At 36.7% G+C, this 20,645-nt stretch overlaps 1 protein-coding gene and 1 long non-coding RNA gene across 11 annotated transcripts in view; one reads left to right on the top strand and one right to left on the bottom strand.

Moving 5' to 3' along the window:
• Positions 1–20,645, top strand: part of PEX5L (peroxisomal biogenesis factor 5 like) — a 231,018-nt gene that overhangs the window by 40,634 nt on the left and 169,739 nt on the right. For 3 of the 10 annotated variants that reach the window (XM_058730584.1, XM_058730581.1, XM_058730580.1), the window contains exon 1: positions 18,609–19,687. The exons of 6 other annotated variants lie outside the window; for them this stretch is intronic. In XM_058730584.1, the coding sequence (XP_058586567.1) occupies positions 19,595–19,687 (93 nt within the window). In that variant the 5' untranslated portion in view covers positions 18,609–19,594. Of the gene's footprint in view, positions 1–18,608; positions 19,688–20,645 lie in introns of those variants that run through there. One more of the 10 variants, XM_058730588.1, reaches the window with a different exon arrangement.
• Positions 6,519–11,055, bottom strand: LOC131512207 (uncharacterized). Its single transcript, XR_009262023.1, has 2 exons — positions 9,129–11,055; positions 6,519–7,352 (listed from the first exon to the last, which is right to left on the bottom strand). It is a non-coding gene; the product is annotated as an uncharacterized LOC131512207 (long non-coding RNA).

Below are 20,645 nucleotides of genomic sequence, written 5' to 3'. Positions count from 1 at the left end.
TAGTTATTATTTCCTAGGGTTATAATGAGAACAAAATGACTAAAAGTGTTCAATAAGTATTAAACTTATGGATAAAAGAATTTTGTAAACACTAATATGCTATTCAAATGTAAAATATTTGTAATATTTTGTATTGCATGTGGTGTATGGGTCTGAATATTACAGGAATTTAAAGTGTACTTTAAACTTTACATTGCTATAATGCCAAGCACAATACATGTTCTTAATTCAAATCTTAATTTGGTTGCATTTTAAAAGATTATAACCACCAGAAATAATTCTGTAATGACTACTGAAAATCTTGACAATACAGTGGAATGGGAAATTTTTGGAAATGGTTTTATCTAGATAGTGAGATAGGGTACTGGCCTAATTCATTTCTGTCTCCTGAGTGTTGTACAGTGACTGGGACATATTAGGAACATGATAAATAAAGGAAGAAATTGAGAGGTGTGGGCAGAAAGGGTGCATGTACCTCTCTTCATTGAATGTATGAGCCCAGAGGAAAATATTATGGAATATATTCTTAAGGACATACATTATCTACTTTTTATTAATTTTTATTTTAAACAACTTAACTTTTCTGTGTGATTCAATTGTTTCATCTTTAATATTAATATTAGCATAAGAATTAGTGTAACTATTCAACATGATTTAAAAATTTTGAATGCATTTTGTAAAAGTTTAACTTTTAGTTCAATGGTGGAGAAGAGGACAGAGAACTGGAAGGGCGGGTTGGTTCAGATTAATTCAGTTGGTTTCATCAATACAACAGTACTATTTAAGCTGGGGGTAGGGAGAAGGCCAATCTTTATCAATCAAATAGTCAACTTTTAGTTTTATTGAGTGCCTGCTCTGTATCAGAATCTATAGTCAGTGCTGGTTGGACAAACAAGGCAAGTATAAGCTATGGTCCCTGGCTGCATGTAGTGGATAGAGTCAGGCAACTTATTTCTGTTCCATGGCCTAAAACGTATTCCTACCACTGAGTTGCTGGTTTTGTTGGGAGGCCTGTGCAAAAAACATGTCAGTGAATTTAGTCAGTTCCAAGACCAAAGCCAGAAAAAGTATTCCAAGTCAATCCTCCATTCTTCATGACATAATATGTCTGCCTTTTAAAGTTTTATCTTGATAATGGTATTTTACTGATTTTTCAGTAAAGAATCTTCCAACATAGCACAAAGAATGTACATCCAAGTTTATTCATATATAAACCCCGACTTGCCAGGCCATGGCAATTTCATTCCTCTTGCTGATATCTTCATTCAGGCTTGTTACCTGTGATTTGGCTCCTAAATACATTTGTGTCTCCACTTTTCACTCCATTCAGTGAATTCTACACCTTAGTAGCCTGATTAGTTTTTCTGAGCAGCTGTTTACACATACACATAAAAACAATTGAACACCAACATATTCCTTCTTGAGAAATATATTTTCACATCCAATTTCAACTACTTCTATTTGTTGCATTAGAATGGAGACTCAAGCTTGTTGTAGCCCTTCTAGTTGGTCAGGAAATATTGATTTTGAAAGAAATGAAGGAACTGTATGGAGCAGCTTGTAGAAAGCACTAAATCCCCCTCAGTATTTTGAATTAATGTTATATTTTATTAGGCGTAGCCTCTTTCTTTAATTAACAATTGTCCTCTTTCTTAATCACTTTTACTAATTAAGTGACTTGCCAATAGTTTAAAAAGAAATAATAGAATTAACAACATTAAAGATCATCTGGTACAAACCCCAACTTTGAAAGTCAAAAACAGCTCAAAAGAGTTGAGATAACTGGCCCTCTAGGAAAAAACTGATAAAAACAAGGCTAGTACCCAGATGTTGACAAGACCAAAGTCCTTCACTACCTACTTTCCAAATCCATCATCTGTAGTCATTCTTTCTCTGTATCCTTAATATTTTGCACCATCCCTGAAACATACTATAAAAATCCAGTTTGTGTTAAAAGTAGATTTAACAAAGAGATGAACTTGAAAAGGGTTAGCAACCAAGGCTCGCTGCTGGGGTCCTGCTCCAGTTACTTGACAACAGCATCTGAGTTCGGTTTAGTCAAGCTTTTTGTAAGGGAGACATTAGGCCAGAATCCTTCATGTTGCTTGGTTTTAGGTTCACAGGAAAGTGAACCGTCAAGGGGATGTTTTGATGTATCCATGAACTGCAGCTAAGCCATTCAGGGTCTTCTTAAAATAAAGCTCCGCTGGGTTTTCTCAGTACAGCCTTCTAAAAGTTGACACAGCAAGAATTGCTTCTCACCAGGTTCTATTTTTAAATCTCAGTCAAAAAAAATTTTTTTAACTTCAAGATTGAGTTTGAGACATCTTTGGTGAGTCTTACCATCTTGCTAGAAAGATTGCGTAGTGCTTATACACTGTCAACTCAACCTGTTACAAGAGGGATGGAAGAAAAGGAGGGAGGGGAGAGGATGAGGGCAAGAGAAAGAGGGGAGACGTAGGGGAGGGAGAGGAAGGAAGAGAGGAGAAAGGAAGGAAGAGAAGGAGGGAAAGATATCAGCTAATAATAGCTAATATTTATTGAGTGTATTAAAAGTGTCAAGTACTGTTCTCAGCACTTTATATGTATTAATTAATTTTTTCCCTCAACAACTCAAGGAGATAGGTTCTGTTAATTATTCTCAAATGAGAAAATTTAAGCATAGAAAAGTTACATAATTTGCCCAAAGTTATATGGTAGAGCTGGCTTTACCAAGAAATCTGACCTCAGAGGCTGACCTTTTACCTCTTTACTACATGCTCTGAGTTGGAAGTTTGTCTAAAAAAAAAGCACAAAGGGGTTGTTGGCTTTCCTTATTTTTTTCTTTTCTACTTAACCAAACATGCATTTTTGCATTAAGTCATCCAAGCTGTCAATCAAATGGAAATATACTGGAGGCAGGGAGATGTGCTGAAAAGAATCCAAACTTTTGGATTGGTCAGAAAATCTTATGTTCCGTGTTTGATACTTATAGGTTGTATGACTTTGGACATGACCCTGAAAAATAATCCTAAGCCTTTAGGACATTCCATATCCTTATTCAAAAACTAAGAAAAAATATAAACAAACTCATGGTATTAGTGAGAATTAAATGAGATAACATATGTAAAGTCTTCATTCTGATGGAGAGCAAACCATCCTCCACAAGGTGAATTTATTATAACAAACTGAAACTCTAAATGAGTCATTATCACCTTATTATTGTTACATGAAGTTGTATTTATATAGGAAATAAATCTTCCTAGCAACATGAGATTGTTCCTATGAGAGCTAGCTGTTATGATCATTATTCTTATTTGGTATCAATATGTGCATGTACTGTGTTGGGATCAATATACAGGTAGAATAATACATTAATATTTCTCTGCTAATGGAGGCACCTGGGTGGTTCAATTGGTTGAACATCCAACTCTTGATTTCGGCTCAGGTCATGATCTCACAGTTCGTGGGATTGAGCTCCATGTCAGGCTCTGTGCTGACAGTTCAGAGCCTGCTTGGGATTCTCTCTCTCCCTCTCTCTCTGCCTCTCTCTTTCTCTCTCTCTAAAAATAAATAAATAAGCTAAAAAATATTTTTTAAAAAATATTTCTCTGCTAATGAACTACTCTTTCCAGAAACTCTTAGCTCCCTTAACTTTCAGAATCTGTCTCATCTTGTATCCCCAGACAAATCTTACCAGCATTGCCCCTGAACATCAGGTAGTTGAAGGGCTCTGCAGGAGCCACCAGGAAGTCTGACTCATGCTGTCATACTGTGGGACTTCTTTTTAGCCCTTTAGTGCTGAGTCCTCCTGCATCTGTAAGTAGCTCTCAGAAGCCTAGGTCAAAAGCAGGTTTCCTTGTTTGCAAACAAAGTGGGACTGAGGTGGAGGCAGAAAGGCCCCAGGGAGACACTAATCAAGACCTACTGCATCTTTCTGAAGGAAGTAAGTAGAGAGGGGATCCAGGTGTAAAACCAATAGGACCAAAACTAGGAAAACAGAGAAAATTGGGTTTAAAGCTAAGATTGGAAAATCTTGCCTGGATTCTCAAGGCTCATCATGTGACTCCAGCAGCCTGAGATGGTGGTAGAAAGAAGCCATTAAAATGGATGATGTCCAACAGCCATTCAATGCTGGTTTATACTGGGCATGGTAAGAAGAAAACAGATATATTGCCCTATCTGCTCACCTCTAAATTTGAACGCTGAGTTGAGGTGTAGGTCAACAGCATATATAGAATGACCTCTGGAAACTGTTCTGTTGTTGTTCAGGCCTGCAGTTGTTATGGAGCTTTTTTGTATGTCATTCATCTATTTCTGTCTTGTTGACTGAGCCCTTTCATATTTGACCTAAGAGTTGGGTGAAACCCAAGCTACTCTGGCCTTATGCAGGGTAACACTGTTATGCTAAGTAGGAAAAATAATAATAACAGGACCTAATATATACAAAGCACTATTCCATGTGCCTTGGCTGGGAGAAGTCAAGACCTTTTACCAAATTCAAAATACTCAGCCCTTGTTTCTATTGTACAAGAGCTGAAGTGCATTGTCTATGCTGATGATAACCATGAGATATTTTTTCCATCCAAAGATGCAAAAAGAGCACAGGACCAGAAGGTCAACAGACCTGAATTTGATTCTGTGTTCTAGCATTTTCTAGATGAATGAAGCACTTTTTGTCTCTCATTATCCATTTCCTCAGGTTTAAAAAGGAGAATAATACCTACCTTCATGGAATGGCCAAAGAAAAGTAAAGGATATAAGCCACGTATGACTATTTGTAAATGTTAAAGCTATAGCCATTAAGTGTAATTCAAATATATACTAAGTAACACACAATTAAATTTATCATAAGACTAACTGGGTAATTTTTGACATGGTCTATTATGTTTTCCACCAGAATCCAAAAGAGATAAGTTGGCTTTATCGTTAAGAGAGAAGGAAAATAAAAACTAATTTTCCAAGGCCAAAGTGTTTTACCACCTCAAAACAAGTTTCTAGTCTTTCTAATTATAAGTGGTTTTCAAACTTTTGTCTCAGAGTCCCTCTGTATTCTTAAAAATATTAAAGACCCCAAAGAGCTTTTGTTTGTGTAGATTATGTCTTATTGGCATTTATTGTATTAGAGAAGAAAACTTAAAAAAAATTTAACCATGGATTTATTAATCTTTTTAAAATAGCAATAAAACATATTACATGCTAATACCACTAACAATTTTTGTAAAAACTCTGTTTTCAAAACAAGTAGAAATTTTAGTAGGAAGTGTGGTATTATTTTTCATTTTTGCAAATCTCTCTATAGAAGAGCTTATAGAAAGTTGAATTCTTATACCTGTTTCTACATCTAATGTGTTGCAATTTTTTCTTTTTGGTTGAAGTATAAGAAAAAAAATCTGTCTTCACAGAGATATATAGTTGGGAAAGGAAGTAGTCTTTCCATAGTCTTAAATACTTAAGGATATTCTTTGATTCTGCACCAAAACTTAACAGGTGATATTTCTTAAAGTTTAGTAGCACTGCAGAATCTAAAATGATATCAATGAACTTTTTGTATCTTTTACCTATTAATATCCATTGGTTTTCTTTACACTCTGCATGTATCCTTAACTCATGCATAGTTTTGATAACCTACCATGCATTGGTGATTTGGAAAATATTGGCTCACTGAGTTATCCATATATTCAACTGTTGCCATACTTCATTATATAATATCAGAAAAATTCTTCATTAGTACCTCTGATCTCATCAGAAATGTCTTTAACTAATGAGAAATTATTAGGCTGGCAGTGGTAGATATGTTTTTCAAAATTCTAGCTTTCATTGAAAGCTTGAATTTTGGCAACAAATATTGTTGTTTTCCTTGAATTGAAAATCTCCTTCATTTATTTTCAAGAAAGAAAGTGCCAGATTTCTAAGTTTATGTAAACATAGTTTGTCCATCATTTTTAAGTAACAATAATTTACATTTATTTTTAAACAGCCAGTCCTGTTCCCAGCTAGTAGTTTGGTGCCACCACCTTGATTTATGCTAAGGTGCTAATGGTTTTACCCCTGTTGCTTTTGCACTATCAATACAAATTTCAACATAGCAAAAAGGTAAATAATGTTTCAATACTATTATGAAAATAGCTTTAACTTCACAGACCACCTGAAAGAATCTTGGGCACCACCAGGATTGTATGGACATACTTATGTGTTATTTTCTTTTATGTGTTAAATGCATTCTTCATTCTAATGGTTTCCAGGATTTCTTAAACTTTCTTAACAAAAACTGTTAATGTAAGGTGGATTTGGTTGTGTAATGTAGATATGGATGTGTGTTAACTTGAAAAGATATTCACAATATATTGTTAAGTAAAAGGAGTAGTTTAGTATTTGTACTACAATCACATGTCATATATATATATATATATATATATATATATATATATATATGTATTTATGAACATATATTTATACGTACATTCATATCTGTATATGTCTGTAAACTTTTTTTCTTTGGAATGCCATCCACTAAGGAAATTAAGAGGGGCTAGAAGTTATGCAAATAATTAATCTTTTTTATTTTTTGTCACAAAGCAAATGTATTTCATTAAATATTTACTGAGTACCAGGGCGCCTGAGAGGCTCAGTCAGTTAAGCGTCCTACTTCAGCTGAGCTCATGATCTCACCGCTTGAGATTTCGAGCCCCGCGTCAAGCTCTGTGCTGATAGCTCAGAGCCTGGAGTCTGCTTCAAATTCTGTCTCCATCTCTCTGCCCGTCCGCTGTTGGCACTCTGTCTCTCTCTCTCTCCCTCTCAAATATAAAAAAAACTAAAAAAGTAAAAAATGTATTTACTGAGCACCACCAATGTGATAGGCACACTTCTGTACTTTAAAAATAACTTTTTTAGTGTTTCTTATGAGGAGAAGATGTTGTTTTATAAGTTTAAAAAGCTTTTTCCATTTGGGGCACTGTACTATCCATGGCAATTTAGCTGTTCCTTAGTAAAGCATTGCTTCTTCTCTCTTTAAAACCCCCACACTCACCTACCCAGGACAGTTTTACAAGAGTGCAGTAGTTTTTAAAAGACTCTTCATTAAATTCAGTATCTACTTCCAAAGATGTATTTAAAGTAATTGAGGATCAGTTATTCTTCTGTGTCTCAGTAATACATAATCAATATATTATTCACATTGGGACATTAATCTGATATTGCAAGGAGAGTCTTCAAAGGAACCCTTACAGTTCTCTCAATCAAGTTCATGCTCTTCATCATTGATGAACATCAACATCTCTGCTCTGTGTTGTTCAAGAAATAATTCTCATCGTGTCTTCAAAATTTTGTGATGACTTCAATCATAGAAGCGTCTAAGATTTGAGGTTTTATTCCTGAAGAGGAGAAAAAAGGAAAAATGTGAAGATTAAAATTGAAAGAAGACTTTCAGTAGTCATCTGTATTCCCTGGGATGCTGCAGTCTTCTAGAAAGAAGTTCATTCTGTACATTTTAGGTTTGCTTACACAGCTGAATATCCTTCAATATTTTTTATGTAACATGTTAACTATTTTTGAATATTGAAACAAAACAATGTCTCATTAAGTAGCAAGAGTCTCCAAACTTTGAGCAAGAAGATAAATATTGCAGTTGAGTCTGCCTTACTCTACCTTACCTTACTCCAACTTTCCCCCATTAGAGTTTTATCCTCTGACAAGTTAAAAACAAGTGAAATGCAGTGGAAGCAACTATTTTTGGGTTTTTTTGTTTGTTTTTTAATTTTTTTTTCAACGTTTATTTATTTTTGGGACAGAGAGAGACAGAGCATGAACGGGGGAGGGGCAGAGAGAGAGGGAGACACAGAATCGGAAACAGGCTCCAGGCTCTGAGCCATCAGCCCAGAGCCTGATGCGGGGCTCGAACTCACGGACCGTGAGATCGTGACCTGGCTGAAGTCGGACGCCCAACCGACTGCGCCACCCAGGCGCCCCCTGTTTTTGTTTTTTTAACCAAGCTCTAAATATGCCATCTCCAGGGACGCCTGGGTGGTTCAGTCAGTTGAGCATCCGACTTCGTCTCAGGTCTGATCTCATGGCCTGTGAGTTCGAGCCCCGTGTTAGGCTCTGCTGTAAGCTCAGAGCCTGGAGCCTGCTTCAGATTCTGTGTGTGTATCTCTCCCTGCCCTTTCCTCCTCCCCTCAAAAATAAATAGAAACATTTTAAAAAATTAAATATGCCATCTCCACTCTTTTAAAAGCATATTACCGTTTGATGATATCCCAAATACACCTGAGTAAATATACATCTTTGCAACATTTTATTAATTCCTGGGTGGTAGAGTTCTTAGGTTTGCATAAAGATGTAAAAAATCACAATAAATCCTTTTAGATGTGCTGCAGCACTGAACAATTTCACATTGTATTTTCTTAAACAGTCTCTCTTTGTTTTTCTCCAATAACAAGAAACAACAAGAAAAGTATAGATATTGCTTTAGGACTTTACAGAGTACAAAAATATGTATCCTTTGCTTAGTGCAAAATGTTTTCCTATCTTAGTCAAATTATATTACATCTCTCTCTAGCTATCCATCTATCTCTGTATCTCTCAAAAATCTTTTTTTAATTGGATTTTTTCTAAAATAATTTTGCACATGACCAAGTTAAATGAGTGCCTAGAGTGTGTCACTTGTTGGCCCGTTCACTGTTCATTTAATTCCTGACTACAGAAAATGTGGATACTTCTGTTACTTATAATGGCCAGTATTGAAGAAGTAATCTCATGATACAGAGTGTGATGAATTAAGCACGTCTTACTAAAACTGATGTGTGGTCAGCTAGCTCAACTTATGTTTAAATGGGACCCATGACTATCACACACCAACCTCTTCAGTAGCCCCCATTTGCTCTCCTTGCCTCCAGTCTTCTTTCCTCCAGTCCATTTCCCACCATTTCCCTGTCCATTTCAGTAGGGTGGGCTTCCTAAAGCACAGATACGATAATGTCACTCTCCTGCTTAAAACCCTGCAACTGCCGCACGTTGCCTTAACATAAAGGCGTGATTTTTAAGACTCCGCCTTCCTGCCAGCCTCATCTGGCATCCCTCCCCCAAACCTCCAATCTGCGCTAGCCACACCATCGTCCTGTCAGATGTTAGAAGGCCCTTCCATCTCTTACCTTTAGTCTTAACTCTTCTGCACTTGCTTCTTCATCACTCTTATTCACGCTTGCTCCCCAGACCCACACACACAGACCAGCCCTTCTGTTCCACTGGGATGGCCTCTCCTCATTTGGATCGCAGTGTTGTGCAAAGTATAAAACACATGAATAAAATGAACATACTTCGTGCTCATGCTTTGGAAAATTGAAATTGCCATATTTAAGAATCTTCTTATATCCCTTATCACCAAACAAGAGAGGTTTTATAACTGTTATTTTTTTGAAGACCAGTTTCTTTCTTATTAGCTGATAAAGTCATATAAAATTTCCTGTACGAATCACCAAAGTGCCAAGATACCCTGTGTATTCAAATGCATTTGTGCTTGTTTTTTCCAGTAATGGAAAAATGTAATATCAAATTTGGTAAAATGTCAGAAGTAATCCACTACCTATTACCTTTTTTTGTGATAGCAACACATAACTGTATTGAATGAATCTAGCTAGCTTCCCTAGTGCCAAAAGGATGACCATGCATCAACATGAAGCCACCGTTGTTCAAACTAATACAATTCTGCCTAACAACCTCAACAGGTACTTGAATGCCCAACATTGCCACATAATCTGCTTTTTATCTTCTTAAATTATTCTTGCCTTCATGACTCAAATACATAATCTCTAGGCATTAAACTCCTTTTTACTTGAGCCATGGATTCACAGAATATTTGAGCTCAGGTGTTTGGTCACAATACTTTATATAAATGAATTATTTTAACTTTGCCTGTAATTATAAGCTGCTGTGTTTTCCCCCTAATTAGTAGTAACACTTTTTATATCAACCAAGGTTTTAGTTGATGTTTTCATAAAGTAATGTATGCAATTGGCTATGTCCTCTAGACTCTGCTGTTTTAATTTTTCTTTGATTACCACGTGTCCGGTGGATAAACAAGCTGTCTGTGGCCCCAGATCTTTCTTGTCCCTGTGACTTTGAAGAGCTTCTTCAACAAGTAATTACCCGAAAGCTTTTACCCATGAAGAAAATGGATAGGACCCCCAGACCTGCCCACCCTTTAGGGATTGCCATGTCTTATTTGTAACATTGTCATCAGTGAATTTATAAACCACTGGAGAAAAGGGATGAATTAAAGAAGCCATAGGGAGATTGATGGAGAAATGATGAGAATTGTGGTGTGGATTTAGGATTCGTAAGGTTATTAAGGCCAAGTGGGAGAGCCCGAGATGAGAGTAATGGCTATGCCTCCGGGAAATGTCACTTTCAGGAACAGGAGGGATTTATTCAAAGTTGTCATGTCTGTCATGTCTGTGTGTAGATCCACATGGAGAAAAAAAATCCTCAAAATTCATTTGAGCCATAACAGAAAAGCTACTTATAAATCCATCAGTCACATAGATGTAGCTTTAATGGTAACTTAAATGGTAACTTTAAATGATAACTTTTTGTATGGATTTTATAGCCAAAGCACAAACTTTGGTCTGGCTCTTCTTGGAAACAAAAGTTCATGAAACAAATTTTTCTTGAACATGTGTCAACGTGTCATAACAATGTGCTTGTGTAGAGAATGTTTGACAATAGAGGAATAATATATTTAGGGGGCAGAATGCTTATGGGAGCAACTCAATTTTTTTCTTTATTTTTATTAAAATAAAAAGACTGCTCTTTTCCTTTACGAGGCATAAAATCATCATGCTCAGATCAATTGTTACAAAGAAAGTCAGTGGCAGGTGTATGCCAGGTGTGCTGACTACCAGCGAGAGAGAAAAGGACCACTGGAGAGGCTAATGATAAGCACAGCTGTGTTTGAGATTGGGTAACATGGTTCCATCCCATCCACTAGGGCCAATGCATATAAAAATAGGAAATTGTGTCAACAGGGATCAGAAGAACATCAAGTAATAGTTTAGTTTTAAATGGATTATTTCTTTTTTTATTCTTTTTTTTTTTTTTTTTTTTAATTTATTTATTTATTTATTTTTTAATATATGAAATTTACTGTCAAATTGGTTTCCATACAACACCCAGTGCTCATCCCAAAAGGTGCCCTCCTCAATACCCATCACCCACCCTGCCCTCCCTCCCACCCCCATCAACCCTCAGTTTGTTCTCAGTTTTTAACAGTCTCTTATGCTTTGGCTCTCTCCCACTCTAACCTCTTTTTTTTTTTTTTTTCCCTTCCCCTCCCCCATGGGTTTCTGTTACGTTTCTCAGGATCCACATAAGAGTGAAACCATATGGTATCTGTCTTTCTCTGTATGGCTTATTTCACTTAGCATCACACTCTCCAGTTCCATCCACGTTGCTACAAAAGGCCATATTTCATTCTTTCTCATTGCCACGTAGTATTCCATTGTGTATATAAACCACAATTTCTTTATCCATTCATCAGTTGATGGACATTTAGGCTCTTTCCATAATTTGGCGATTGTTGAGAGTGCTGCTATAAACATTGGGGTACAAGTGCCCCTATGCATCAGTACTCCTGTATCCCTTGGATAAATTCCTAGCAGTGCTATTGCTGGGTCATAGGGTAGGTCTATTTTTAATTTTTTGAGGAACCTCCACACTGCTTTCCAGAGCGGCTGCACCAATTTGCATTCCCACCAACAGTGCAAGAGGGTTCCCGTCTCTCCACATCCTCTCCAGCATCTATAGTCTCCTGATTTCTTCATTTATTCTTCAAGCGGCAAAGATATAGAATACATAGTTTGCCCTTTTATTCAGTTGTTGTTGTTGTTGTTGTTGTTGTTGTTTTTGTAGGGGGCAGAGAGGTAAATGTTTTAAAGTGATAGTAGTATTCATTTGCCATCTGGGGATCCAAAATAATGACAGTTCTCCCAGGTTCCTTACCTATCTTACACCACACCACTCCAGTCCTGCTGTTTGAGTGATGACAGGTGAAATTGTCAAATGGGACTACTTGTTAGTTTCACCTTGCTTTAGAAAGAGCACCAAGACTACATAATGCCAAGAAATCTAGTAGATTAAAACATATCGCTTTTCAGTCATTGTCTTCAGCAGACGGAAAACAATTTTTTTAATGTATTAGTCATTGCATGCTACATACCACTGCACTTACAGTTTTAAAAGCTAAGTCTACAGAAGATGAGAAAATTTATGTTTGTAGAGACAAGAATCTTCCAGATGAAAGAATTGGACTCAGAATTTTCCTGTGAAGAAGGACATCATATTTTGTTTGTTTTCTCTTTGAATGTAGTTTTGTTTGATTTGGGGACTGAGGGAGGGCTAAGAAGAGTTTACTTATTGTCCTCAAAGTAATGTGGAACATTGCTGAATCTGACATAACTGAAATTTCAAGTTTAATTTTTTGTCTGCCTACTTAATCTCAATAAGCCACCGGAACACTACTGTTTCTCAGAGCATATGTAACCTTTCTGAGTAGGCATTAGCCTTCCTAGCCCTGTTGAAGCTTGCTACTTCGGTTGCATGTTCCAGAGGTGAATGCTTGTTGTTTAGCCCAAAGTGAACTTGTTTACCAGAAACATTGATGATAAAAGGATATGAAATTGAGGACATGATGATTAGTATCAACTGGAACTGCCTATCACACCATGAATTTGTCCCTTCAAAAAGTTGAGTTGTTTGATCACTTGCTTTTTACAGAACTATAAAAAAAAAAAAAAAAAAAAAAAAAAACAACAGCCTTTTGATCAGAAATCCTCTTTCCTAATTCTGGTGATAGGACCTACAACTAGCATTTAATGCTAGAAATGTAGTTCACTGATTTGCTTTTCATATGAAAGCAACAATTTGCTGTAGAGGAACAAATCCTGAACTTTTAGTGTTCTTAGTTTAGAAGCTTACTGAACAAATGGTTTTGCTTTTCTGAGTTTTAAAAGTAAATTAAATAAGATAAGCCGTGGTGGGAAGAAGGTGTAGAAATGTGATACTATGTACTGTACTTTCAAAGTGTGTCACAGCAGATAGATGAATAGATATGCAAAAAAAACAAGTATAATAAAATGTTAGTGGTAGAATGTAGGTAGGAAGTATATAGGTGCTTGCTTTAAAATTCTTTTAAATTTGCTGTATGTTGGAAACTTTTCACAATAAAATATTGCAAAGGTGTATAAGAAGGTAGATACCTAATACAGAATTTGTGTACTTAAGAAAATGCCATTGCATAATGGTATAAGATTGAGTAGCCTTAATGACTGCTTATGTTGAATTTTCATCTTTGGAAAACTTGGAGAATACAAAATACTTTTAAGAAGCTTTATAAGCTCTTTAGGTTATTTTCTAAAGACCACAAGCCATGCTAAAGATAAGAAAGCCAGTAAGGAGGGACTTTGAGGCTACAGTGAAAATTGTATTGTGCGTCACTGCCATTTTATTATCCAACTATTAAATAATCAGAATGCTTATTTTCCCAGTTAGATTTGAATTAAGATTTTAAAATATTACTAAATATCTGGACATATGCCTATGACTTAAAACATGGTTTAAACTGCATCAACATATTTGCTGTCCTTATATTTCTTTTTTCAGCCAGAAATATACCTTTAGAATTGAGTTTGATTGCCATAGGTGATGTGTGCCCAAACCTGGCCCAAAACTCAAAAACTGTTCCCTGTGGCTATTTTGTTTTACCATATATATGTTTCACCATACCATAACATTGTTTTACCATATACGTTTACCATACCATACTGAGGGTGAGGTAGTGGGACACAACTGTAAATGTCTTTTAAAAACAAACAAACAAAAAAATAGTTTTTAAAAATGCCAGACTTAAGCCCTCTGCAAATGATTCTCTTGATGATATTTTTCTTTCAGAAAGTTGATTTCCTCCATACTTATAAGAAAAATAAAAGATCTAAAAATCATCCTTTTAATTAGTAATGTGGTTACGTTCTATTTCAAAAGTCTGTCCAGGTTTATGTCCTAATCACAGAAACACTCTCTTATTCCAGGCCTTTGGGAAGAAACACTTCCTTCTCCCTTATTTCCTGTTTTCTCTTTTTATTGTTTCTTTGGCTCCTATGGCAGTGGTGTTTGTGGCTGTGCTGACACTGTGCGTCTTTTAAAAAGAAGGGACATGGGACCCAAATGATATCAAAGAATTGAGAAGCTTAATATTATAAAGGAGAGTCAAGAGGAAAGAGGCATATTAAATGCAATAAACAAAACATTCACTTCACCATACTACCACACTTGCCACAAGGGACGTAAGCAATAACTGTAGCGTGAATCCCTACATTTTTTTTTTACAAAATAAGCTTTTATTCCTCCAGAAACATAATAAAGGAAGGGTAAAGCCCTGACCCAGTTGTTTTTCTGCAAAGTAGACTTTAAATGGGTCTTTTCTATGGCAATTTTATGGATCTCTCAAGCAATCACACTTTGTTTACTTTCTTTTTTATTATGAAAGAAATCCATTCTTCTTTCAAAAAGTACTCCCAAGTATAAAGAGAACATATAGATCATGAATAATTCCATTTCCCAGAGAAAAGGACTTTTAATATTTGGTATGTATCCTTACAGATTTCTCTTCTATAAATATATGTCAAATAACTGTAAATTTTCAAAGAGAAACACGCAGTTTTTCTCCAAAAAACGTTTGTTCTTCCTTTCTTGCCTCGTGAATTCTAGCCCCTCATTTTCTGGCATCTACAGTTTTACTTTCTTCACTAATTCCTTCTTGAACTATAAATGAACTTAGTACCTTTACACAAAGGAGGGGGAAGCTACAATTTTCCCAGTATTCTTTCCCTCTATTTTTGTCTTTCCACTCCATCTTCCCTCCCACCCTTTTTAAAAATTTTTTTAATGTTTATTTATTTTTGTGATAGATAGAGCACGAGTCGGGGAGAGGCAGAGAGAGGGAGACAGAATCCAAAGCAGGCTCCAGGCTCTGAACTGTCAGCACAGAGCCGGGCTCGGGGCTAGAACCCACGAACTGTGAGATCATGACCTGGGTGGAAGTGGGACGCTTACCCGACTGAGCCACCCAAGTGCCCTCCTCCCACCTTTTTTAAAAACTGGTAGAATACTTAACACGATATCTACCATCTTAATAAATTTTTCCCTTTCTCTTTTCATTCAAGCTTTTCTAAAGGCAAATAAGTTCCTTTCTCAGTATCTGTACTCCCTTACCACCAATGTAGCCACTAATTTACTCTGATCTTGGTTCCAGGAATTCTTCTCTTCCTTGATGGCTGCTAGAATGTCCAATACAATGAGAGTGTGCAGTATACATCCTTACCTAACCGTTCATCAGCATTTGACAGTAGAGCTCTTTCTTTGACTGTATCCTCCTGGTTCTCCTCCTACACATAGGACCACTCCTATTCAGCCTCTGCCCATTCTTTAAACATAAAAATTCCCCGGGACTCTGGCCTTAGTCCTTATCTCTTCCGCTTTCTTTTTTAATGAGCTCACCCAGTCCTGCAATTTTAGTTATCCCCAGCAATCCATATGTCCTGCCCTTATGTCTCTTCTCAGATATCGACCTGTGTATCCGAGTGACCCACTGCATCTTTCCACTTGGAGGAACTTTCCAAAGACATCACAAACTCAGCATGTATCTTTTCAGCACACCATTTCTTTTCCCAATCCTCCTCCCTCTCATGGAGACCCTATTCAGTTGGTGGCAACACCATTTAACAACTGTAATAGTGTAAATAACAGCAAAGACATTTGACACATTTGTCAAATTTGACCATTGAAATAAGTAATATTTACATTTATTTTGACATCTGTAGTCAATCACAAATTGCACTGGGGGCTAATTCATACTATGAGCTCTAAAAACAGACTCCTAGAGAATTTGATAATTAGAAGTCCATTGGTGACTGTGAATACAATTACTGTAAATTGCAACCTGATTGTAATTGGTTTAAAAGTGAAGAGAAAGGAAGGAGCTGTTACTAGTGAGCACAGACCACGCTTTCAAGTTTGACAGTGGGAAGATAAGAGAGATTAAATGAATGTCTTTAGGGGAAAGGAGATGTGAGGAAGTCATCTTTTAGAACAAGGAAAGCAACAATTTTGCTAGCTGTGGGAAGAAGGTGGTGGAGAAGGAAGGATAGAAGATAGGGATAATAGGAAGATAAGAATTGAATACTGACAACCATAAAAAAAAGAGAGTAGGGGGATCTTTGTTGCTTTTGTCTATATTATATATTCTTTGTGTAACATTTGTTTTACTAAATTCAGGTCTACTATTTGTCATTAAATAAATAACAGTAAAAAATATTTTTAAAATATTTACATGTAACTTTTTAAAGTTTTTGTTTAAATTCCAGTTAGTTAACATACAGTGTAATGTTAGTTTCAGGTGTACAGTTTAGTGATTCAGCACTTCCATACATCACTTGATGCTCATCACAAGTGCACTCCTTCATCCCCTCACCCATTTAACACATCCTCCCACCCACCTCCCCTCTAGTAACCATCAGTTTGTTCTCTATAGTTAAGAGTGTTTTTTGGTTTGCCTGTCTCTCTTTTTTTCCCCTATGCTCATTTGTTTTGTTTTTTAAATTCCACATATAAGTGAAATCATATGGTATTTGTCTTTCTCTGATTTATTTCATTTAGCATAATACTCTCGCTCCATCCACATCATTGCAATTGGCAAGATTTCATTCTTTTTGATGGCTGAGTAATTTTCCATTATATATAATGGAAATCTGTCATATATATATATATATATATATATATATATATATATATACATACATATATACATATATATACCACATCTTTATCCAGTCATCAGTCAATGGACATTTGGGCTCTTTCCATAATTTGGCTATTGTTGATAATGCTGCTATAAGCATTAGCGTGCATGTATCCCTTGAAATAAGTATTTTTGTATCTTTTGAGTAGATACCTAGTAGTTCAATAATGCAGTTGTTGGACTGTAGGGTAGTTCTATTTTTAACTTTTTGAGGAATCTCCATACTGTTTTCCCAAGCGGCTGCACCAGTTTGCATTTTTCTATGTAATCTTTAACCTTTACATTTATTTACATTACTATTCTGTCAGGCAAAAATTGCAATTGGGGCTAATTTGCACAATTAACTAATTAATGTGTTTCTTTTCCTTTTGAAAATGTCCTTCCTGTATTCCATCCCTAATAAGTATGAAGAATCCTTTTAATTCGACAGATGTCTTTCGGTTAAAACTCTTACTTTTTTTTTTTCTTTAACGTTTATTTATTTTTGAGACAGAGAGAGACAGGGCATGAACGGGGGAGGGGCAGAGAGAGAGGGAGACACAGAATCGGAAGCAGGCTCCAGGCTCTGAGCCATCAGCCCAGAGCCCGACGCAGGGCTCGAACTCACGGACCGCGAGATCGTGACCTGAGCTGAAGTCGGACGCTTAACCGACTGAGCCACCCAGACACCCCTAAAACTCTTACTTTTTAATAAACTCCTATTCTAAAATGAACAATGAGAGTTTCATTTTTCAAGTCTCTACCCCACCAGATTTTGTTGTTTTGTTTTGGTTTTTTGTTATTTTGTTGGGTTTTTTTTGGTTACTACTTGAAAATTTTTCTTATATAATGCATCCTATATCTGAGGGCATGTATTGTTTTTCTATACAGTTTCCAAGTTTTATAGTTTATCTAATTCAAGTGAGTAAACCCACATTTCTGTTCTACTTTTGTGGATGAGAGAATGAAAGGTGGGAAGCAGGAGGTAGATAAGGTTAAAGAGAGATGGTGGAATGTTTGCAGAAAGGAAAGTTTACCAGTTAGACTCAAATTCTGTTTTTTTTTAAATTTTTTTTTCAACGTTTTTTTATTTATTTTTGGGACAGAGAGAGACAGAGCATGAACGGGGGAGGGGCAGAGAGAGAGGGAGACACAGAATCGGAAACAGGCTCCAGGCTCTGAGCCATCAGCCCAGAGCCCGACGCCGGGCTCGAACTCACGGACCGCGAGATCGTGACCTGGCTGAAGTCGGACGCCCAACCGACTGCGCCACCCAGGCGCCCCCAGTTAGACTCAAATTCTTAAGAAAACTATAGCCCTGATTCAATGGTATTAACAAAGTTATCAGCACTAACAAAAAACTAGGCAGTTCTCCTTGCAGTTACTCAGGAAGGATTCAGAATGGTGTGGGGAAGATGGGAGGGCTACATTGGACACTTAGCCAATGTCAAAGGAGTTATAAGGAGTGAGGCATCCTCGGCAAATGACTATTTTCTTTCTCTCTTTCCTCACTTCTCCGGCCTCAAAGTCCGCACCATTTTAGCTCCACAGAACTGACACTCCCTTCTCAGCTGCTCATAGATGAGCAGTGCACAGAATCTACCATCAGCAGGCAGCATGCTAAGGTTGTGGTGGAGAGGGCCTGACCTTATTGCCTCAGTTGAAATCCTCAGCTCCGGTGTCTGCCAGAAGAGGTGGGAGGGGCACAGGAAGTGACTACCCTCTGGCTTCTCCTCCCACAGAAGCCCTGCCTCCTCACGCAGGACAGTAGAGAGGTTAGCTTTCTTTCTCCTTCTAGTTCAGTGCTAGAAGACCACGTGAAAGACCACGCAGAAGCTTTGGAGTTGCTTTTTGTGCTTGAAAAAAGTGCATAGATAGAAGACAGGGATTCCTGGCTGGGAGGAGGGAGGAGAGCTGAAGATCTCTGCCTGGGCTGGCTGAGCTAAGCAGTCAAAGTGGGAAGCTGAGTGCTTGAAAGAGGATTATGCTCGCACTAGAAATAAGCAGTAAGTGAGCGAATAACCATTATGGTTTAGAAAAGGATTAATCCCCCTGGGGTTATGGGTGAAGTAGAAAATATTGCTTAACTCTAGAGTAAAACTGTAAGGCTTCTGACTCTGTATACAGTTGTGTGCTGTTTGGAGAGTAGGGGCTTAAATGCAAAATCAGAGCTCTAAATGCCTCCTCCCACTCTTGGAAAATGCCAGCTTCTACTTAGAATAGTTGTGGATATAATCTCCTTCCCTGACCTAGCCTCTTTCCAGGAAAATATATTCCTAAATCAGTAAGGAAGTTGGGATTAAATTGGAAAGGTGGAATTTGGTAGTGGTAGAATTGCAATCTTGAATTATGTTTGGTGAATGCTGACATTGTTATATCAGTGAGCAGTGATTTGTTAATCACAAGGAAGTCTGAGATTGGGGCATTAAAAAGGGAAAATTGAGAGCTTTTATGACAAGGAGGCTGAATAGTCTATATGCGTACGATGAAATATAAAAATGTATATAAGTAATAATAGATGGGGTGTTTTAAGGAGCATTAAAGTAGAACAGCAGTCAGGAAACCTAGAAGTGCTCGGATAAAATTTAGTTAGAAAAGAAGAGATTTTAGTTTCAATGACTTTTTGTGCTAGCCAAAAATTTCACAATGTTTACAAAGTCAAGACAATGATTCAGGGATACTTTGATTATTGTCACACATTATAAATACTGTTGCTGGGCAAGATCTGTGGTTCTTTGGTCAGCAAGTTCTGGCAATGACACCACTGCCGCTGGTGCAAAGAATTCTGGGATGCCTGACAGTGAAATGGATGGAAGGACCCACATTCCAACTCTACTTAATGTCCTTTTGTCCAGAAATCGGGTCATGCAAATGAGCTACTTGGTACGTATATAGATCAATATTCGGAAAGGCATTTCTAAATGTTTTGTATTAGGTCTCTGGACAATATCTTATGGCTACCAGTAGACTAAAAGGATACAAAAACAAAAGTGATAGGAAGGAAGTCAGCTTGACTGAAACCAAACCTGTTCTTTTTGTTTTCCATCAATCCTGAAATGGAACCTCAAATGAGCAGAAGAATAATAGAGAGAAATACTGTGGCCATCTGTTCTGTTCTAAGTGGCTAAATTCATTAATATATGAATGAGAATTTATATTTTATTTATGCATCCTAATACTTGAAGATTCAGAAATCTCTTTATTACAGAAAAACCCACGAAAGTAAGAAGTATGTTTATTGGGGAGGAAGTGGAAAAAATAGACAAGAATTATATCCCACGGTATAAAGAAGATTTACGTCATGTTCACTGAAGGATATAGTTCTTCCCTCAATGAGATGGGGATCCTAATATGGCACAATAGATGCAAACAAATATTTTTAGTTCCCTTAATTCTGGTTGATGCAGTTAATACAGAAAGACAGATGAAGTTAATACAGAAGACAAAGAAAAGATTCTTTAAAAAATAATAACCTTGAACTACAGCTAACTATGCAGTGAATTTTATTTTCCTTTTCTTACTGGTCCTCTACAGAGGTACTATGATTTCTGAAATTATGAAGAAGCAATCTTCCTTTTCTAGTATTCCTATCAACAAGTGCACTGGGAGAAAGAAAAAAAAAATGACTCAGATGTATTATCTTTCTCCTATAGCACAACAGTAAAATGGTTAAAATGATCTGTGACATTTTCTAACTTTACAACTTTTGCTTTGGGGAAGATAGTTGGGGGTTGGACCTGGGTGGGGGAAGGGAAGACAAAATGCCAATAAAGTGCATTTTTAAAAAATGGTCTATATTCTTCCAACTTTTCAAACTACATAATTTTGAAAACTATCTTAC

Source organism: Neofelis nebulosa, chromosome 5 (genome assembly GCF_028018385.1).
Source record: "Neofelis nebulosa isolate mNeoNeb1 chromosome 5, mNeoNeb1.pri, whole genome shotgun sequence".
In the NCBI taxonomy this organism is placed as follows: Eukaryota; Metazoa; Chordata; class Mammalia; order Carnivora; family Felidae; genus Neofelis; species Neofelis nebulosa.
This window is presented reverse-complemented; position numbering and strand designations above follow the sequence as displayed.